The 23,871-nt window shown below is 34.9% G+C and overlaps 1 protein-coding gene across 1 annotated transcript in view; it reads left to right on the top strand.

Annotated features, from left to right (window-relative positions):
• Positions 1–23,871, top strand: part of cac (calcium voltage-gated channel subunit cacophony) — a 541,297-nt gene that overhangs the window by 443,957 nt on the left and 73,469 nt on the right. The window contains exons 23-24 of the mRNA XM_073975285.1: positions 6,079–6,173; positions 20,380–20,658. Coding sequence (XP_073831386.1) covers positions 6,079–6,173; positions 20,380–20,658 — 374 coding nt within the window. The remainder of the gene's footprint in view (positions 1–6,078; positions 6,174–20,379; positions 20,659–23,871) is intronic.

Genomic DNA, 23,871 nt, shown 5'->3' with positions numbered 1-23,871 from the left:
AATAATCAAATTTATCGATAATTTTTGAGGGTTCCTTTTGACAAGTAGTTAGTGATTTGAATTTGAATTGAGCAAAAAAAAAGCAAACTAAAAAAAATTATACAACATAAATATGAAGTATTTAATATATTTGTTGAATATTACGAGTGTTGCTGTTTATTTTCGTTTTTCATTTTTTATTGAATGCTTCTTTTTTAGTTTCGTTAGTTTGTTACTTTTTTACTTTAATTTATGTGTATAAAAGTTAAGAAATTAGTTTATTGTTTCATTTAATTGTGCAGCAAAAAAAAAATTTAGATAAAAGTGTACATGTAAAAACAAACAGTTACGTTTTATTGATGTTGGATTCAATTTTCCGTATTTTTTCCAAATCCTACTCCAAATTGCCAAAAAAAAAAACAATAATAAAAAGCATAATCACTAATTGAGTAATATTCCCTTCCAATTGTTAACCCCGAAGTTAATATAGATTAGAAGTAATTAAATTAAAGCAAACAACAAGGACATTTTCGCTAAGAATTTTGTTATTGTGAATGTGTTGTATTTTTCTGTTGTGCCTATTATTTTATGCTAAATGTTCTGTTCTAATTATTGAAATGAACTTACATTCCAAAACCAGATTTTATATATTCGTTTGTAATCATTCGATCAACCATAACGAAGTTTTTTAGGCAGTATATATGAAATGTATCAAATGTTTATTTCTTGGTTCATTGGGACCGATTATATGAATCTAGTGGGGCTAGATTAGGGTAACTTGGACAAATTAATTGTGGAAAATATTTTTTGAAAATGGCTGGAAAACCGTAGGAGTAGAGATAAAAGTAATATGTATACGTTTATCGGCGCTTTGCACTCGCGAGGTAACGTAAACAGTTTTCTACATTTTTAAAATGTTGTCCTATCAGATCAAAAAATTTTTTTCATAAAATTAAACTGTAGGTCGAAGAATACACCCTAGCTCTATATTTTACCTAAACGATAGGAATCTGTAAAAATCAAAACAACGTTCTAAGAAATTCAGATAATCGAAAAAAAATTCTTGGCCTATTTTAATTTAAAGTATAAGTAGCATAGAATATGTGGTAAAAGTTTCAAGACGATCGGAACAAAATTGACTGAAATATGAGTGGTGGAAGGGAAAAATTGATTGTGATTTATATGTAGCATAGAAACTTAAAACGTGTTTTTCTCGAAATGACATTTTGAAAACGGTTCCAACTCTAGCTCAAAAACTAATGAACCGACTGTCATTTAATTTTGTTAGCTCGATCGATTTTATTTTTAAAAAAATTGTCTGCCCGTTTTATGACCGAAAAACGTCAGTTCTTAAGCCAAAAATTGAAATTATGATTTTTGATTCCACCATTTCCGTAAAACCTAATATTTTTTTAAAAATCGATCGATGAAGGACTGTATCTTTATGTTCTAAATAAGCATATAAAAATATGTGACGATCGGTTTATTACACTATGCAACACTGAAAATGCAAACAACTTCTAGTATGCATTTTTTGAAAGTACATATTTAGACTATAAAAACAACCCTATTAGGGGTTTGTCCTGTTAGATCCAGTTCGGATTTTATTGCCTCATCTAAACCGGGCGAAATCTACACTTTTTGCATTTATCAGGCCTTTATCTCAGAAACGAATAGGACTTTGGCCTTGCTGTCTTTAGCAATATTGTAGCCATAAACTAGTAGAACTTATCTTTTGAAAAACCCAAATAAGGAAAACTCCATCTATGACATTAAAATATATAAAATATAGAAAATTTTACTTAATTGCTGAAATTCTGGTCAGTATCGGCTAAACTATTGGGAGTTGAACAAAGTAAACTTTTGCAAAAATCTTCCAAATAAAGTTCTCAAAAATTCTTTAGAACATTCTGAAAATCTAAAATGCTTACTTCATTTTGTTTCAGCGGTATTTTGCATCATTTCTTTTACAACACGTATTTCAATTACAATTATGTCATTTTTAAATATATTGTGAAATTTGAGGCATTAAGTGTAGTTTTTCGAGTTCCTTATTTCTCCAAATATTTTATTCTTGTCCTTACCTACAAATTTGCTGCAGAGGTGAGAAAAAGATTCGCATTGGTTTCAGAGATATAGGCCCGAATTTCTTTAAAAACTCAATATTTAACCATGTTTAGATGGGGCCATAATATCCGAGCTAGATCTGACACAACAAAACGCAACTAGGGTTTCTTGTCGTTTGGGTCTGTACTTTCAAAAAATCCTCGGTTCGAATTGTTTGCACAAGATCAGCTTAAAAATTTTGCACAGTGTTTGTTTTCAAGCTAGAGTTGGCACCGCAAAACGCGTAAATAAAAACAGGGTCTGGTAGACAGGTAATTTCCACAAAAGTATGTAATATTTTTCAACAAGAAAAATTCAGGAAGTAAATAAAGATGTGCTCTTTCAGATGAAACAATATTCCAATTAATTTCTCGTTGGAATCGAGCGTAATGATCAATGATGCATGTGAAAAAGGAATGCCGACGATTCGAACCCACACAGACATATCTGCTGTGGAGCGGCTTCGCTGTCAGAAATGAAAAAGAAGAAAAGTTCGATGACAGCGAAGCCACTCCACAGCCGATATGTCTGAAGAGCCTCTGCCAAAGGCGAAACATGCATGTCACATAGTGGTGGTTGTGTGGGTTCGAATCGACGGCTTTCCTTTTTCACTTGCATCACCTCCTCTGGACCTCCGACCACCCTCCTCTGAACTTAGGAACAACATCCTCTGGACCCGACCACCTTCTTCCGAACTTCGGAACAACCTCCTCTAGACCTCCGACCATCCTCCTCCGAACTTCGGAACAACCTCCTCTGGACCTCCGACCACCCTTATCCGAACTTCGGAACAATCTCCTCTAGACCTCCGACCACCCTCCTCCGAACTTCGGAACAACCTCCTCTAGACCTCCGACCACCCTCCGCCGAACTTCGGAACAACCTCCTCTGGACCTCCTCTGGACCTCCGACCAACCTCCTCCGAACATCGGAACAACCTCCTCCGAACTTCGGAACAACCTCCTCCGAACTTCGGAACAACCTCCTCTGGACCTCCGACCACCCTCCTCTGAACTTAGGAACAACCTCCTATGGACCCGACCAACTTCTTCCGAACTTCCGAACAACCTCCTCTAGACCTCCGACCATCCTCCTCCGAACTTCGGAACAAGCTCCTCTGGACCTCCGACCACCCTTATCCGAACTTCGGAACAACCTCCTCTAGACCTCCGACCACCCTCCTCCGAACTTCGGAACAACCTCCTCTAGACCTCCGACCACCCTGCGCCGAACTTCGGAACAACATCCTCCGAACTTCGGAACAACCTCCTCCGAACTTCGGAACAACCTCCTCCGAACTTCGGAACAACCACCTCTGGACCTCCAATTTCCTGTGAAACTCCGAACAACTTGCTCTTTCCATAATCAGTCCACAGGAACATCAAAACCTGTTCGCTACTACACACGCAACAACACACAAACAACAAAAATATTTTTTTCACTCGATTTTACTCTTCGAGTAAACTCGTACTCTATTTCGAGAATTTTCACTCCCACTCGTTTTTTCTTGCAAGACTCGTACTCTTCAAGTGTTCGTACTTGCAAACACTTTTCACTCGCGAGTGAAAACGAGCAAGTCTCAAATATGCTTCGCGAGTAACGAGTAAAAATAGAGTATATTTATTTTTTCTACTCGCGCGAGTACTCCCGAGTACTCGAACTCGCTCGAATTTCACTCGCGAGTAGAATTCGAGCTAGTATTTCGAAGCTCTGTTTTGGACAGCCCGGTTGGTAAGCCATCGGGTCCTGCTGCCTTATTATTCTTTGGCCGGTTTATTGCTGACTTTACCTCATTTTGGCTGGGCGGTATACATTCAATATCATCTTCTGGGATTGCATCTATGGTATCTTCGTCGTCTTCGCTACTATTGGACACCATCAGTTTGGAGAAGTGATCTTTCCATATCCTGAACACACTATCTGTATCCGTTACCTGTGCCTGTACCAAAGTCATCAATTTGATGTTTTCTTCTTTGGTAGAACTTTCGGACTTCATTCTGGATCCTGTACTTCTCGTTTTTTTACACTCTCGATTTTTCATTTCTCTCTTTTTCCTGCGGAAAAGACGTTTCTTCTCTCCCAATACCTCTTTCATGCGCTACGCGTTGCTACGGATTGTAAAGTAGCCCTATATGCCGCATTTTTCTCTTCGGTAGCAGCACAACACTCCTGGTCATACCATGGATTCCTCGGTGGAGGTCTCTGGTATCCAAGTATGGATCTTGCGGCTGTTTGCATGGAACGGACAATACTTTGCCATTGTGCTGATATGTTATCGGGATGAGGAGTGCTTTGGAATATGCTGTGGCTATCTGTTGTGATTGCAGCTTACCGATGTCTAACTTTCGTGTTGTGTCTGTTCGTACTTTTTTCGCTATGTTTAACCGTGTGCGTACCTTTGCTGCAACAAGGGAGTGGTCCGAGTCTTTGTTTGCTTCTCGGAACGAACGTACATCCAACATGCTGGTGATCAATTTGATTTCTTGTTTTCTGATCCGTAGACAGCCAGGTGCCCTTATGATTGTCAATATGCTTAAATCTGGTGCTGCTAACTACCATGTTTTTTGCCGCAGCAAAATCTATCAGCCTCATTCCGTTGTCAGATGTTTCACTGTGGAGACAGAATTTTCCAACATTTGGGCAAAAGATATTCTCCTTTCCAATTTTGCCATTAAATTCGCCTAGAATAATTTTAAATCATGGAATATATCTTTGGTCTGTTCGTCTTTGTGTTCGGTTGGAGCATGAGCGCAGATAAAGCTAATGTTGAAGAATTTTGTTTTTATTCGGATTATAGCAAATTTTTCATTCACTGGAGTGAAGCTAGAGACCAGATGTTTTAACTTCCGACTAACTACCGCAGCCAAACTCATGCTTTGAGTCATGGCAGCTATAACACAGTGCGTTTTGTTTTTCTTTTCTTTCGTTTTTTCATAGTTGGCTGTTTTTTCTAGGGGAGGTTTACTAACCCGACGCCCAAACCCAAGGTTTTAACGTTCTTATGGGTGAACGCGCGGCACATGTTGGGTCACTACCTTTAACGGGCGTTAAAAGTATGGTCAATTTCCTCTTGAAATGAAAGAGGGACCAAGATAGATCCTGGGTTTTGCCATGTTAAAGCCGGTCAAATCCGGCTTAACGGAACCTAAAACGAGTTACAAATGGAATAACATATTTAATGCACCCTCCATTATGAGATGAACTGTATAAAAATTGGTAGTATGATTGCAATAAAATCGTATTACTTACTACTGGCTTTTTAAGAGACTACTATAAGGTTTTTCTTAAGCCTAAAAATAGTTTATTATTATATTGACATGCGTCAAACTTCATAGTTTTGCCCCCGGGTTTAACAATAATAAATCAAGATATGGATGTTTCTGATGTAATTTTATTTTCGAATAGACATCAGACATGGTCCTACCTTTATCTGATTTTAATTTATATATCAACTGATTAAAACTAAAATTAAAAAAATATATACTTGCACAAAGCAAATACCTTCACATAAGAAACTTTAGCGTAAAATGTCCTTGACCTTAGTATCCAAATTGTTGAATTTTGTTTAGTAATATTTGCAATTGTTTTGTTTTGTAAAACAATACAAAAAAAAAAAAACATAAATAAATATCAATTTGTTATTACAGAGTTGTTATTTGTAGTTTGAAAACAAGTTCTTCTTTGTATTTAAACTTAGAACGCTTTTCTATAATTTCGTTCTGATCATTTACATGAAACACGCCACAACTAAAGATATTTCTTTTAACATTATAATTTTATTATTTTATTCATTGGTATAATTAAATATATATTTATTTTTTATTTTTAACTTTTGTTTTTGTACAACATTATATCTCTATAAGAAGATTTATTTTTTTGTTAATTTATTTATATTTAAAACAAATCATTTATTTCACAAAAACTAAAACTTCTTTTGACATTCGTAACGCGTGTGTCGCTGTGTGTGTATTGTTGTTATTGTATCGCAAATAGGTATTCGGAAATATCAAACTAGGGACAGTGGAAAATACGATAACTAGGCACAACAACTTCCAATCATTTGTACAAGGTGTTATGCTCCTATTCAGGTATGTAATGATGTTTTAAAACTTAATATTCAAACCAAAAAAAAAAAAAACAACAAAACAAAAAATCGTAAAAAACTCTAAAATTATCTACTTTGGAAAAATAGTTCCAGAAAATTGGAACATTAATTAAATGTTCAATAATAATCAGATCAAACAAAAGAATACAACTTTTTTCTTATATCCTCTCTACAAAAGAAACTTTAAAAATTTTAAAAAACAAGATTTAAAAATGTCAGTTAGTTTATTCGACAATAGCTGATCATGGAAATAAGGCCTTAGGCTTATATTTCCCTAAATGCCATTAAAGTTTATTAGGTGAAAACAATTATTTTTATAGACGGTTCATGTATAGATGATTTCGTTACATAAATGTCAGTTTTCTTATTTTTAGAAAAAAAAACAAAATAATAAACTTCTACAAAGAAAATAGTTCTTTGTAAATAGTTTTATATTTTCTTGTCGAAATTTATTTAAATTTTATAATTTTGTTTTAGTTGAACTTCTCATGTTCTTTTCATTTTTCTAAACTTTATTTTTCGAAAACAAAATTGTACTTTTTTTAGCTGTTTCCAATGAAAACTTTACAATGAACTACTACTACACACAATGAAAAACTCACACTTTATATCGCCGCATATTCATATAAATTATGGTTATGGTTTCATTCTTTCTATAGTTGATTTGTCATTCTTGAACAGAAGACTATGTTGAGTTTATTCGTTGATAAAGCTTGCATTGTTCAATAAGTTACAACTTGTGTTTTAAATATGGTTTATACTATTAAATATTATTGAAACAAATATTCTGATTGAAACAAAACAAAAAACAACAACAAACATAACCGCTAAAAATTTGCACATACTGTTTGTTAATAGTTGTGAAAAAAAGCTGAATATTTTAGTTTTATTTCCTTTTGTGTTACATCAATTTACATGAAATACATATATTTTGTTTTCATAACCCCAAAACGTAGAATATAAACAAATATGTTGCAGTAAAATATTTTTTGACATATATATACCTCAATGATTTTATATGTAGCTGATGTTATTTTTATACATAAATATTAATTATTAAAATAGTTTATACATATTCTATATTTTAATATGTTTCAAATTGGTATATCACTCAGAATGAGGTGACTCCAATCATAATGAGATTATTGCGACTAATTCTACGGTTGTTATAAACATGTATGCAAATAATTGGAGAGTTCATTATTTTTGAAGAAATATAAAAGTAAGTAAATATGACTTCTTCTGTAAGAAGAAAAACGAAAACATGTCAACATCTTGGGAACGAAAAATATAAATAAGCAAATTCTAAGTGGCCTTCTAAATACTACACCATTTTCACATGGAATTCGAAGAATTTCATTTGCAATTCAAAACGTTTCGCTTGTAATTTTAGAATTCTAATTGAATTTCGAATTATTTAATTTCTAGTTTGAGAATTCCAATTGAAATTCGAATTATTTCATTTATAACTTAATTTTTTTACTTGTAAATATTTCATTAGTAATTCGAATTTTTCCATTTGTAATTCGAATTTAGGTATATACACTTTAATACGGGCAAAATGTGCACCATCGAAATAATCGGGTATTTTCTGAGACACACTTCACCTCTCACTTCAAGCCTCAAGCATTTTGTTCACCCTATTTACTCATATTTTTTTGCGAATTTCTTGGGGCTAAGATTCATTATGGTATTTAAAAAGGAGAGTACACCTTAGTCCGTCCATAAAATACTCGAAAAATAAGCGTAAATGTGGTCAACAAAATGCTTGATGCGTGAAGTGAGAGGTGAAGTGTGTCTCAGAACATACCCCAATAGTTTTAGACCCCAAGTATATTTGAACGAAATCTGTTTCAACAATTTGGAGTCGATTCAGTAATGTCCGTCTGTCTGTCTGGCTGGCTGGTGCGCACGATAACTATCGAACGGATTAACCGAACAGGTCCAAAATTTGGCTTTCATAATATTTTGTCCAAACCACGCCTTCCGGAACTTCCCCACAAAAGTTCGAAAAATTTCGGAAAACTTGTGCGCACTTGTACTCTTGAAGGGAGTGACATTTTTGCCAGACTTAGACGAGGTTCCAATATGGACTCAATCGGTCCACTCCTTCGGGTACCTCCCACACAACATTTTGGAAAAGTTCAGTTTAGGACCTAATCTCGAATCGTTTTGGTTTTTGTTTTAACAACTTGTATTCACTGTCCCCTATACGACGGTACAAGTTTCATCAGGGGCAAGTCCATATAGCCTGAAAGGTAAATAGGCAAATAGCCTGAAAGGTAAAAAAAAACGTGTGTAGTCTCGAACGGATCCGCCTATTCGGTCAAAAGTTTGGCCTTCGTAATATTCGGTCCCAGCTCAGTTTAAGTTCGAAGATAAGCCATCTCTGTCCACTCCTTCAGGTACATCCCCACAAAAGTTCAAAAATTTTAGGAAAATTGTGCGAACTTTAACTCCTGATGGGAGTGACCGATTTGGTCAATATTTTACACATCCTAATATATGTACCAGATATAGATCAGGTTCGAATATGGACTATATTTGTCCACTACTTCGGGTACCTCCCACACAAAATTTCGGATAATTTCACTTTAAGACCTGCTCTCGAATACTTTGATTTCTGTTGAAGCAACTTGCATTCGCTGCCTCAATTACGACAATAAAAGTGTTTTCAGGGGCAAGTCCCTACTTCCTGAGAAAATAGCCTGAAAGGTGCAAAAAATCCCTAGGACACCGTGTGTAGTGGTAGGAGCGTAAGATAACTCTCGAACAGATCTGCCGATTCGGTCCAAAATTTGACCTTCGTAATATTTTGTCCAAACTTAGTCAAAGTTCGAAGATAAGCCATATCTGTCCACTCCTTCAGGTACCTCCCCCACAAAAGTTCAAAAATGTTCGGGAAGTTGTGCGCACGATAATTCTTGATTTGAGTGACCGATTTGGTCCATATTTTACACATCCTAATATATGTACCAGATATAGATCAGGTTAGAATATGGACTATATTTGCCCACTCCTTCGGGTTCCTCCTACACAAAATTTCGGATAAGTTCACTTTAAGACATGCTCTCGAATCACTATGATTTCCGTTGAAGCAACTTGCATTCGCTGCCTCAATTACGTCGGTAAAAGTGTTTTCAAAATTTAGTCCAAACTTATTTTCAGTTCGAAGATGGTCAAAACCGGTCCACAAATTCAAGAACCTCCCCCCAAACATTAAAAAAATGGCACTTAAATGTTACACGCTATATCTGTTGAAGGGAGCAACCGATTCGTTCCAAACTTTGGATGTCCTAATATATTGTCCATATTCGAAAACGGCCCATATCGGTCCTCTTCTTAGGGTACCTCGGCCACAAAAGTTCGAAGATCCTTTGGAAATGTATACCGATGCTGTTTGTTGTGGTCCTGTTTACAGCGATATTATATTTTCCGTGGACAAGTCCATGCTCGCTGGCATACTAGTCCAAAAGTTATACGATGAGCTACTGAAATGAATAGTGAGCTCGATATCTATCGAAAAGATATGACTCCCAACATAAGACCCACTTCCATAATGTAGTCCATTAGTCCATAATGTAGTCCATTATGGAAGTGGATCTTATGTTGGGAGTCATATCTTTTCGATAGATATCGAGCCCTCTAGTTATTTCAGTGGCTCATCGTATAACTTTTGGACTAGTATGCCAGGGAGCATGGACTTGTCCCTGTCGGTCCATTCCTGCAAGTTCCTCCTCCGCAACACTTTTGAACTTTAATCCTAATTCACTTTTTTGTCGGCAAGTTCAAATGTCCAGAAAAGGCCATAAAGTTCTGAAAAGACCCTAAATATATTCAATCTGTCCGAAGATGAAAGTTTATATTCACATAGGCTGAGGGTATATCTCTGTCGGCAAAGCCGACTGATACTTTTTTATTTGTTCCATTTGGAATTTGATTTTTTCATTTGAAAATTGAATTATTTCATTTGAAATTCGATATACTCTATTTGTAATTCGAAAAACCATCAAATCAAAAGGAATATTTCAAATTACAGCTGAAGTTCTACGAACTACATGTGATAATGGTTTAGAATATCACTATGCAACCCTGAAAATGCAAACAGCTTATAGCATGCACTTTTTTAAAGTACATATTGAGAATACGAAAAACCTAGTTGGGTTTTGTTCTGTCACATCCACTTCGTATTTTATGGCCGTTTTTTTAATTTATCGAAGCATCAGAATCGATAAAATATAGAAATTTTTACATAATGTCTGTAATACTGGTCGGTATCCGCTAAACTATTAAGAGTTGAACCAAGTATCCTTTAGCAAACATCTTCTAAATGATGTTCTCCGCACGAATTTCAAGCACAGTTTCCACAAGGAATTTATTCCCGCATTTAGGATTTCACCACATTGACATATTTATTAAATTGTCGTTGAAAGATATACTAAAAACAACGTTACAGGGACATTTTAGAGCAATGGCATGTTCTGAAGGTTTGTGTATTACATTGCAGCGAATATTTTTATCATTAAGAAAAGTTTAACAGTTTTGGAGATATGGTACGGAATGTATACACATTATGGAGTTTTTAGATATATTTTAAAATTTAAGGCAATAAATGCAGTTTTTCGAGTTCATTATTTTCCCAATTATTTTGTTCTTACCCTTATCTACAAATTTGCTTCAGAAGTCAGAAGAAAATTCGGATTAGTTTCAGAGATATAGCTCCGAATAACTATAAAAAGGCAATATTTAACCATGGGGCCATAAAATCTAAGCTGTATCTGACACAAAATAAAACCTTTCAAAAAATTCTAAAAAAACTTTCAAAAAATTCAAATTCAAATTGTTTGCACAAGATTACCTTCAAAATGTTACACAGTTTATTTAAAGAATTACCACACAGTAAGGCATCCAACTGCTTAATGTAAAATAGTAAGTCCATATTTATATCAGGCAATTTTCCTTACGGCAATTGTCAGTTTGATGGAGAGAGGGGTGAGACATATGGTAGCCCTTTGCCTCTCAATACCCTCTCTTACCTACAAACTGACAATTGCCGCAAGGAAAATTGCCTAATGTAAATATGGAGTAACATTTATATGTTTACGTAAAGTAATAAAACAAGACTGTGTTAAGGTAATTTTTCAATGGAGTTTATATGATGACATTGGTGCATCCTATATAAAGAAATTTTATGTTTGGGATCATTTTCTTGGTAGTAGTTGTTTCGTAATTTGTTATAACTTTGCTTTTTTCCAAATAAACCTTCTCGTCGTTGTTACTTTCAAAATCCAGATTTTACCAACGTCTCTGCTTGATTACATCTCCATACCATACGGTATGTATTACATTTTTGTCAACCTGAGCTGTCAGAGGCATTGTAGTAGTACAACAAAATGTTCGTCTCTTCAGAAATATCCTAGAAATTCAGAGAACTTAAAATGTAGCCCATACCTTAATCGTTTCTCTATGTATCCTGTGCACTCGTGATGATTACATGAAATTATACAGCACTTTTCTTACTTTTTCCCATGAAACACTTAGTTGAGTTCCCTCTTTAGTCTCTTTAATAAATCTTTTTTTTCAAATCGTGGTGCTACTATTTGGAGCATGCCTCGTAATACCTTCAGTTACCTTTCAGTTTATTTTTTCTGTATTGCTACAATTCCGACTATCAATTTTTTATTAAACATTATGAGGCGTCCGATCACTCCTCCAATCAAGGAAGATTTGTTAGTATAAACAAAATAATAAATAATGACAATTATCTAAATGTTCCTTACGCTCAAACCTTATGTTTCGCAATCATTTGAACCCTAAATGTTTAACTATGTCGAATTCATTTTATAGTTACAGACTTTTCCTATTTTAAATGAGGGTCGCATGTCAGCTGAAATTCGCATCTTGCATGGCCATATGAGCTGTGTGGGGATGACTCGAAAAACCATTAAACTGATTTTAGATGTCGATCTGCATTTCTCGAGTATTCTTAGAATTTATCAAGATCTGGCCGATTCGAAAAATCTGACCAAATCTAAATATAAATGGATTTTGACTTAATCTTGGGTACTTGTGTTATTTGGTGGCAGATTTCATTTTTCATATTATTTAACCCTCATGTGGGTGATTAAATGGATCTTTTGGTCTCTTCTCCCATAAAATGTGATCGTATCAGACCAAAATGTTCTACAAATTTGTTCACCATAACATTTTACTAGGACCTATAGTATACATTAAAACTATTTCTCTCTCTTATCTGAACTCGAGAAATATTAAAAAAAATCAAAACAAATTTTTTACTTGTCTTTCTGGGAAATATACATTTCTCCTCCTTCCCTTTCTCTCGAAACCGATTGCAGGATAGACCTATTCTTCTCCTCGGTAACACCATGTCATTCCTGGTCGTTCCATAGGTTCCTTGGCAGAGGTTTCGAGTTATGCTGATATTTTCATGTGCTGAGATCTGAACACGAAGCGCTTTCCATAAGCTGTTAGGCAAGTTTGTTGGAATATGCCAAGGCTGTCTGTTGTAACTGCAGCTTTCAGCTTAATCGGGTGCAAAGCTTCGCTGCAACATGGCAGAGATCCGAATAGATATTTGCTCCTCGGATCGAATGCATGTCCAGCACAACAAATGGGAAAGTTTCCCTTTTAGGACAACGTGTTCAATTTGATTTCTCATATTTTGATTGATTGGGTAACAGCCATTTGATTGCCACCGTGGTGTAATTGTTCTATTCCCAGGCCAGGCAACATAAAATTTTCAACGGTGGCAGAATACCCCGCAGTTTAATTTTGGCGTTATTTCCTGAGTATTTCAGCCATGTAAAACTCATCTGCAAGTGATGTATTAAGATACGCCGTTCGAACTCGGTGATAAACAGTAAATTCCATATCATTGAACTAATATGAATCGGGGTCCACTCATTGATATGAGAGAAGTCTTCTTGTCCCTTCTGGGATGTAACACATGTGGCTTTATTTATGACGATGGGGTTTAAATCTGCTTCCTCTAACTACCATGTGGAAACGAAATGTTGTAGCCTCCGGATAACTACAAACTTATATCCAAACTCGTGTTTTATTTCATTGCAGCTATAACGTAGACTAATGAAGATATAGACGAAGGATTACTCAATATTTGCGCGGTCAAGTCACCTAAATCCGAAAACTCAATGAAGTTCCAAGACGATTTTCTTGGATACTTTTATCTGAGAATATAGTTTCCATCAAAAACTAATCCCATGTAGTCTTTTGCCAGAACAAAATATTTATTAACTTGTATTTTTTTTTGCATTCAACTCAATTCGAACTATACTTTGTTTTGTTTATGGCTATAATACAATGAGACACATTTTTGGTGTTGTTATGACGTCTCTCCTAACCCATACACTACAAATACATCCGCCATTGCATAAGCTGCATCTGACTTATAACGTTCTCATACGTGTGGTGTTGATATTTAAAGGAGCGTCAAAAATAGCTCCGTCAATTCAGGGATCAAATCCTCGCTTTGCTTTTTTAGTGCCGTGAAGACTATCAAGATCGTAATGCGGCTAAGTTGTAGGATGTTTCATTGTGAAGGCAATATTTCACAACATTTTCACCAAAAGAACTTTTTCAAATTTGGCATATCATTACATATCATAATTTTAATGACTTCATCTATTCGTTGGAGGATGGGTGCCAGTCTAACGAGTCTTTAAACACCGGCATCAAGCTAAGTTTTATACCATCAGCTCTAATTTTGAGTGGATTTTGTCCAGTCCGTCCATTTGTAGGTAGACATCAGGTCCGAATATGGACTACATCGGTCCATACCTTTGGGTACCACCCACACAAGCTTATGAAAAACTTCAGTTTACAGACATGTCTTAGATTGTTCTGAATTTCTTTTGCACCAGGTTGTCATTGTGGCTCTTATTAGAGCGGTAGATTTTTTCGGGCGCAAGTACATAAGTACTTCCAGAGATAATGGCCCAAAAGCTTAAAAAACCAAAATGTCTGATGATCACGACAATTTGTACTTAAGAATCCGTTTTGGTTCAAACATTGCTCATCGTCCAATAATGCCTATATCGGGCAGCACCTACTCATGCCTCTCTCACATAAGTTCAAAAGTTTTGTTTATGTGCAGTTTAATGACTATTCGAGCTAGGGATTCGCAATCGAAGTCAAAAGTCGCATTTTTGTTCTTTCAACTTTTGATTTTTACTTTTAGCGAAACGTCGACTTTTCGATATTTTCATTGTGATCAAAGCCGACTTATAGACTTTTTGATCGTTTTTAGAGCATTTTGATTCATATTAGTGTCAACAAAACTTGGCATATAAAAATCTTGGGTAAGACTTTGATGTTTAGACTCAAAGTCGACTTTGATTTTTAGACATTTCAAATAAAAATAATCGACTAATCAAATGTTGAATTACGTATCCCTAGTTCGAGCATAGTTTTGAAATTTTACCGAAGATGATCCTACAGTGTCCATTCTTCGACAAGTCTATGCTTCCTGACATAATGGTCCAAAAGCTCAGATAGAATTCTACGGTGACCAACTCAAATTGCTGATGGGACCGATAACTATCAAAAGAAGTGTCTGGCATTGGCACAACCTTTTCACATCGTAATATTTGTTTCAAACGCAAATCAAATTTGAAAATGTATTATATGGGACAACTACTTTAGTTGTAATATGTTTCGTTGTTACGTTTATGTCATGGCTTTTCATAAGTTTATTGTATTTACAAAAAAACATCTCGCGCAATCTATGTACGACTTTTAATCTCTTTCGAGAGATCCCATTGATCGTTTATTAGCATACCAAGATATTTAAAAGATCGCACGAGATCGCAAGACCGTCCGCATACCTTATGTTATTGACTATTTTCCAATGAATTTTTATTCCGACGTTTTCTCCTTCTAGCGTTTCTTGGAATATTTCCTCTGAATATACATTGAATAATAAGGGAGAAGACAGCCCTGTCTAACACCCCTTGAGATGCCAATTTCTTTTGTTGGTTCTCCACTTACTTCAATTCTTGCCGACTGATTCCAATAGAGACTTTTTATGCACATAAGTTCACTCTCTTGCATGCCTATATCATGTAATATTTCCATTAATTTATCGTGTTTGACGGTATCGAATGCTTTTTCGTAATCAATAAAACACATGAGTACAGCTTTCTGGGCATCCCTACATGTTTGTGTTATAATTTGGATGCAGTATAAAGCTTCTCTTGTACACATTCCTTCTTTAAACCCAAATTAGGTATTTCCCATGTGTGCTTCACATATTTTGTATATTCTACTATGAATAATCTTTAGAAATATCTGCAAGGCATGACTCATTAAGCTAATGAGTCTGAATTCACTGCATTGTTTTGCATTATCTATATTAATAAAAGAGTAAAGTGATTGACTCACTGACTCACTGACTGACTGATTGATTCATCAACGCCCAGACGAAACGGCTGAAGCTAGAATCCTGAAATTTTGGGTGTGGATCACTCTTGGTCCGAAGGGGCAGATAAGGCTGGGTTTTTGGAAATTCGAACTGGAAAGGTACGAAATGTACTAAAAGGTACTAAATATGGTACCGTTTGTATTTGGCGAATCGGTACAGCTAGAACTTTGCAATTTGGAAAGAGGGTCACTGATGGAGTGTAGGAAAGATGTGCTAAAGGGTTTTTGGAAATTCGAACTATAAGTGTACGAAAAGTACTAAAGTGTACTAAATTTGGTACCAGTTTGTATTTTGTGAACGGATAAAGATTAAAGATTGAAATTTGGTGTAAGAATCAAGGTTAAGAGGTACGGTTGACATAAGGAGGTGGTTTAGGAAAAGTGTACACATGTGTACGAAAATTACTAAATTTGGTACAATTATGATTTGGGCGAACGGATAGAGCTGGAATCCTGAAATTTTGAACTAAGGCTACTGTTGGAGAGTAAAATGGATGTAGTTTTAAAAATTCGAACTTATGGGTACGAAAAGTACTAAATGGTACTAAATTTGGTACAATTAGGATTTAGGTTAACGGATAGAGCTGGAATACTGAGTTTTTAAATTTAGGCTACAGTTGGAGGGTAGAATGGAGGTGGTTTTGAAAATTCGTACTTATAGGTACGAAAAGTACTAAAGGGCACTAAATTTGGTACAATTACGATTTGGGCGAACGGATAGAGCGGGAATCCTGAAATTTGAATTAAGGCTGCTGTTAGAGAGTAGAATGGAAATAGTTTTGAAAATTCGTACTTGTGGGTACGAAATGTACTAGATTTTGTACAATTATGATTTAGGCGAACGGATAGAGCTGGAATCCTGAAATTTGAATTAAGGCTACAGTTGGAGGGTAGAATGGAGGTAGTTTTGAAAATTTGTACTTATACGTACGAAAAGTACTAAAGGGTACTAAATTTGGTACAATTACGATTTGGGCGAACGGATAGAGATGGAATCCTGAAATTTGAATTAAGGCTGCTGTTAGAGAGTAGAATGGAAGCAGTTTTGAAAATTCGTACTTATGGGTACAACAAGTACTAAATGGTACAAAATTTTGTACAACTTGGATTTAGGTTGAGTGGATAGAGCTGGAATCCTGAAATTTTTGAATTAAGGCTGCAGTTTGAGCGTAGTATGGAAGCAGATTTGAAAATTCGTACTTATATGTACGAATAGTACTAAATGGTACAAAATTTGGTACAATTACGAGTTGGGCGAACGGATAGAGCTGGAATCCTGAAATTTTGTACTAAGGCTACTGTTGGAGCGTAGAATGGAAGTAGTTTTCAAAATTCGTACTTATGGGTACGAAAAGTACTAAATGATACTAAATTTGGTACAATTATGAATTAGGCGAACGGATAGAGCTGGAGTCCTGAAATTTTTGAATTAAGGCTGCAGTTGCATGGTAGAATGGAAGTCGATTTGAAAATTCGTACTTATGGGTACGAATAGTACTAAATGATACTAAATTTGGTACAATTATGATTTAGGCGAACGGATAGAGCTGGAATCCTGAAATTCTGAATTAAGATTGATGTTGTAGTATGGGATGGAGATAATTTGGAAATTCGTACTTATGGGTTACGAAAAGTAATAAATTTGGTACAATTAAGTCTTGGGTCATCGGATAGAGCTGAATTTCTGAAATTGGGAATAAAACTTGCTGCTGGATTATAAGAATGGCTACTGTTGGATTGTAGAATGGAGTTGTTTTGAAAATTCGTTAATTAAGGTTACGAAAAGTACTAAGTGGTACTAAATTTGGTACAATTTGAATTTAGGGTAAACGGATAGAGCTGTAGCCCTAAAATTTCGAATTAACATTGATGTTAGAGTATGGGATTGAGATAATTGGGAAATTAGTACTTCGTAAGCTACATTTGGAGTGTAAAACAAAAGTAGTTTTGAAAATTCGTACAAAAAGTGCCAAATTTGGATTTGGGTGAACGAACAGAGCTGGAACAATGAAATTTAGAATTAAACTTGCTGTTGGGGTGTAAGATGGAGTTAGTTTTGCAAATTCTTTCTTACGGGTAAGAAATATACTAAATTTGGTACAGTTTGGATTTCGGTGAACGAATAGAGCTGGAAACCTTAAATTCGTAATTGAGATTAATGTTGAAGTGTAGGATTGAGGTAGTTTTGGAAATTCGTACTTATGAATACGAAAATCACTAAATTTGGTATAATTTGGATTTGGGTCAACGGATAGACCTAGAATCCTGAAATGTGAAATTCAGATTTCTGTTGGAGTGTAGGATTGTGGTAGTTTTGGAAATTCGTACTTATGGGAACGAAAAGTACTAAATTTGGTACAATTGGGATTTGGAATCTGCAATCCTGAAATTTAGAATTGGGATTTTAGTTGAAGTCTAGGATTGAGGTAGTTTTGGAAATTCGTACTTATGGGTACGAAAAGTACTAAATGGTATTAAATTTGGTACAATTTGGATTTGAGTGAACGAATACACCTGGAATCCTTAAATTTGGAATTGAGATTACTGTTGGAGTATAGGATTAAGGTAGTTTTGGAAATTCGTACTTATGGGTACGAAAAGTTCTAAATGGTACTAAATTTGGTACAGTGGGTATTTGGGGGAACGGATAGAGCTGGAATCCTGGAATTTGGTAAGACTACGGTTGGAGTGTAGGATTTAGACATGCAGGTAGTTTTTGAAATTCGTACTTATGGGCACGAAATACACCAAATGGTACAACTTGAATTTGAGTGCACTGATAGCGCTGGAATCCTGTTTTTTGAAATTAAGTTTACTGGTGAAGTGAAGGATTAAGGTAGTTTTGGAAAATCGTTCTTATGGGTACGAAGAGTACTTAATGGCACTCAATTTGTTGTTGGGTGTAGGGACAGTTCTGGAATCTGTATTTTTTTGGATTTAGTGTGAGTATTGGTGTGCAATGTTGGTCTCGCTGTTAACATGTAAGGCTGATCTTTTTGATCTTTTGAAAATCGAACTAAAGTGGTACGAACAGTACTATATTAAACAATAAATATTGATTAAAATTGGTATAAGTACAATAAAATTTTTGTGTTCGCCATTTCCATTATATTATATTATTGTTTATGTGTTTTTTATATCCTTTCCGCATACGAAGTAGCGGGCACTTTGCTAGTTTTGTATATTGTTGGAATCAGTAAGTTTCAGTAATTCTTATGGGATTTCGTCCGGTCCTCTAGCCTTTTTGTCTTTCAATGATTTTATAGCGCATTCTACTTCGCTCTGTGTTATAGTAATAGTAATAATAATAATCAAACAAACATCGCACAAGGGACAAGGGAGACCTCTCTAATATCAATGAGCGCACTGTACACCCCAATTTATATTAAGGGACCTACAGTGTCTTAAGGCACGACTTACAGAAAAGTTTTAGATGGCTGACATACTCAGGACATGTCGCCAACATTACTGAAGGGGTTTTTTGTCACCGTTGAAAATTTGATGCTTCCTAGTCGGGGAATCGAACCCACCATTGCACCACGGTGACACCCAATATATTTAAAAAAAAAAAAATCATGAAAAATTGAGTTTTTGTGGGGTGCATTACTGGGGTAACCTCTTAAGTATCTTAACAATGAATATACAAATATTTTAAAACCGAAAATGATTTATTTAAGTGTGAATGAAAATCTCCAATTATTCACTTTGGTCGTTGTATTAAAATCTTAGATTTTTTGTTTGGAAAACAATTTTAGCAAAAATGATGCATACACATCATTTCATTTAAATAACAATAAAAATACCCACTTGGTAAGTCATAGTTTCACCACAAAAAAATATTTTACTGCAACAAAAAATTAGCAACACAAAATTATCACAAATTGGCAATCGCATTAGCAATATTTTGAAATTAGAATTGGCAAACAAATAGTTTTTAGACCATACCAAAAACGCATTCTTTTAGGTTATAACCAAATTAGGCTATTATATATTTCTTTAGTTAAAACAAACCCTCTCCACCCCACCCTTGATTTATAGTTTACCACTTCCTAGTTAAAAAAAACAAATTCAAAATTTTTAAAAAATTACCAAACAAAAAAGTACTAATTAATGTTAGTGTGTAAATATAATTAAATATTTTTCAAGTAGATAATTTGAGTTTTGAAAATATTTAACAATTTTTTTAAATATAACAATACTAATAATAAAAAACAATATAATAATAAAAGAACAAACAATTTATAGTATATAGTAACATAACAAAAACAAAATTGTGTAGTATAAATAATGATTAACACAGAAATCAAGCAAACAAAACATTAACACTCGAAAATATATTTTGTTAAATTAACTAAATTGAACAAAATATAAAACAATACAAAAACACACAACAACAAATTGAACACTAACATTTAATAAAAAAGACAAACAAAAAGAAAACAACACTAACATACTCGTTTTTATTATCCCTTATTATAGTTGAACACATTTGACATACTACATACTATGTTTGAAATTCTCTACTCTAGTATTTTGAAATTTATTTTTTCCCCGTTTTTTTGAGTTGTAACTTTTGACATAATATTCTTTATTAACACTATTTTACTATAAATATATTAACCAACAAAACACATAGACATACTATTATATAACAAAATAAAATAACATTTCTTATTATTATATATTCATCCTTTTCTATATGAGATCGTACTAATACCATGTCATTTTAGATGTGCAACGGGCGAGGCGTGGCCGAACATTATGCTGGCGTGCCTTAAGGGGAGGCCATGCGATGAAGAAGCCGAAAAGGGTGACGAAACCTGTGGTTCCACATTGGCCTATGCCTATTTTGTATCGTTTATATTCTTCTGTTCGTTTCTAATGTTGAATTTATTCGTTGCTGTCATTATGGATAATTTCGATTATCTAACAAGAGATTCCAGTATATTGGGTGCCCATCATTTAGATGAATTTGTTCGGATATGGGCTGAATATGATCCAAATGCGACGTAATTATCAATTTAATATAATTAAACTAATTACCTTATTCGTATATAAATATTTGTTAATCATTGTTACAATTGTTGTTGTATACATATTTTTTTCGAGTTTGTGTTCTTTTTTTCTTTAGCATCGATTTTCTGTTTGTTCATTGCGCTGATTATTATTTTGTTGTGTTTGATTTGATGTGCAATTATTCACTCTATATGTGTGTATCTTGTTATTATTTGCAATTGTTGTTTAATTTTTAGCAAAAATTATATTTTGTTTTGAAGGTAAAAATATATTAAAAAAGGTACATACCAAGATTTCATACAAATGTTTAACTGAAATTACATTTTTTTATTTCTGCCTATGGGCAGAAATTTAACGACACTAATGTGAGTCGGTTTTACTCCTTTAACTCTTTAAACGTATTCTATTCTCAATTATGTGAACAAAAACAAACTGAAAAATATTGATATTATTTTACAAATATTGATTTAATATTAATCTTGGTATTTATCTTGCTGGAGAAAATATTCATATAACAAAATATTGAAAAAAATAATATTTTAAGCAAATTAGTTTTGTTTATTATGAAAAAAACTTTAGCAAGAAGCTGACATGTTTTTATGTAAATAGATAAGCCTTTCCAGGACCCTTATATACTGAATTGATTGCCATGGTATTTTTTAAAATACCTTCCTTGCCTTCACATCATTTCAAAGTACTATCGAAATCTATATACTATTACATACATATATGTTGTTATTCATTTAATTCCTACTGAAGCAGAGGGCCGTCCTCCAAAAATTTAAATGATATTAAAGGCAGGATATTTCTCTATAGGAAAATAAAAATATTAGCTGCGATCATTTGCGACTCATCGTAATATTTTTTCAGTATCATATCGAAAATATAAAACAACTGCATTTTTCTAAAGTAGGAAAAAGAACCGACTTTAGACGTCGACAGTTCTCGCAGGACTTCGTAAATAACCTAAAACAAACCCTGTTTACAGCAGATGCTTTATAGTTAATAGACACTTATGAAGAGGCCTGCAATTAGATAAACATATCCTCAATCGAAAACGTTCAATGTGAAAAATGTACAGTGGCGGCAACCTAATTAGGGACAGTTTAATAGATTACTCGATTTCATTTGAAAATGTGAAGTTTTCGATTACATAAATTTTCTATATAAGGTATTGCTAGAAGCACTACTGAGTGAACTACGTAAATGTAACGGAAAACCTTACAAACTACCTGTATCTCAAAAAGTCAAAAATGGCGTATGGAACGCCTAAGAATGACACCGATTATTTGGCAACATAACCCAGCAAAAATCCTCATTACAAACCTCCTTTCCCACCCATTATTTTAACAAGGGCATGTAGCGCGAAATATCTGGTTATTTTTTAACCACTGAAATAAGTAGTCAGAATCTACTCAGTATCTACTGATTTCAGTGGTTACCATCTACCTTTTTCAGTGCTTACAAAATAACTAGATATTTCGCGCGACATGCCCTTGTTAAAATAATGGGTGGGAAAGGAGGTTTGTAATGAGGATTTTTGCTGGGAAGTTATTAAATCAATAAAAATCATGAATATGAAAATACTTACTTAGCTGGCCCATTACAGAACATTTGTTCCATAGACCGAACTAAGATCTCCATTTCTCTCTGTCTATTGCTTCGCTTTATGGAATACGGCGCCTTGTCATTTCTTCATGCACTTGCTTGCGCCATCTATTCTTTGGCCTGCCAATTCTGCGTGCACCGCCATGTGGCATATATTTATATGCTTTTTAGCGGGTTCATCATCGCTCATTCTTATGATATGGCCTAGCCAGCGCAATAGCTGCATCTCATTACCTTTATCTATACTGATGTCGTTGTATAGTGATTCATGGGACGTCGATATTCACCGTTAACGCAGATTGGTCCGTAGATCTTTCGAAGAATTTTTCTCTCAAACACGCCAAGCACTGCCTTATCTGTTTGTGTAAGTACCCAGGCTTCGGAACCATACATTAGCACGGGTAGTATCAGTGTTTTGTAAAGCGTTATTTTTGTTTGACGAGTTGTGGCTTTGTCTTTAAAGTGCTTACTTAAGCCAAAGTAGCATCTGTTGGGCAAAACAATTGTTCTTCTTATTACACAACTGATGTCGTTTGTTGTTTTTACGGCGGTGCCGAGGTATACGAAGTCTTTTACTACCTCAAAATATAGGAACCAACTTCAACAGATGGTCCGAGCTCAATGGACGTATTTCGCGTCGATACTATCAGCTTGGTCTTTTCGCCGTTTAACGCCAGACCCACTTTAGCAGATTTCCTTCGACCTTCATTAAGGTATCGGTTACTTCTTTTACTGATCGTCCCATGATGTCTATATCATCAGCATAAGCAAGTAACATGTGGCTATTGGTGTAGAGTGTGCCACTTCTTTTGACGTTTGCCTCTCGTATAACCTTTTCAAACAGGATGTTGAAAAGATCACACGAAAGTTATCTCCTTGCCTGAAACCTCTTTTGGTACAAAACCCTTCGGAGAGGTTCTTTCATATCTTAACTGAAGATCTTGTGTCAGTTAGAGTCATTCTACAAAGCCGAATGAGCTTTGCGGGGATACCAAATTCAGACATGGCTTGGAATACCTTTGAACGTAGCAGGCTGTCGAAGGCTGCTTTATAATCGACAAAAAGGTGATAGGTGTCGATCTGCATCTCTTGGGTTTTCTCCAGGATTTGCCGCAGGGTAAATATCTGGTCGATGGTGGACTTGCCAGGCCTATAGCCACATTGGTAAGGTCCAATGATTTCATTGACCATGGGCTTTAGTCGTTCACATAATATCCCTGACACTATCTTGTAGGCGATAAGGAGAAGACTTATGCCCCTATAGTTGGAGCACAAAGTCTTATCTCCTTTCTTATGGACGGGACACAGGATGCTCAGGTTCCAATCGTCGGGTACGCGTTCTTCCTGCCAGATGGAGCTAACTAGCTGATGCATACACCTTATCAGTGTGTCGCCTCCGGTTTAAACAGCTCGGTTGGTATCAGAGGCCTGCAATGAATCACCGCAACAATGTAGTGTATAAAATCATTTCATAAACAAATCATTCATTTTACAGAGTAAAAATTTCGTTAGCATAATCGAATATGCAAAAATCAACATACGCCAAAAACTGCCAATGATTACCTTTGTTCGGTCAAACAATCGTTTCGATCGTTCAC

This window comes from Musca autumnalis, unplaced genomic scaffold, assembly GCF_047663935.1.
Source record: "Musca autumnalis isolate F117 unplaced genomic scaffold, ASM4766393v1 scaffold_3, whole genome shotgun sequence".
Lineage (NCBI taxonomy): Eukaryota > Metazoa > Arthropoda > Insecta > Diptera > Muscidae > Musca > Musca autumnalis.
The sequence above is the reverse complement of the archived record's forward strand: the minus strand, read 5'-3'. Positions and strand labels throughout refer to the sequence as shown.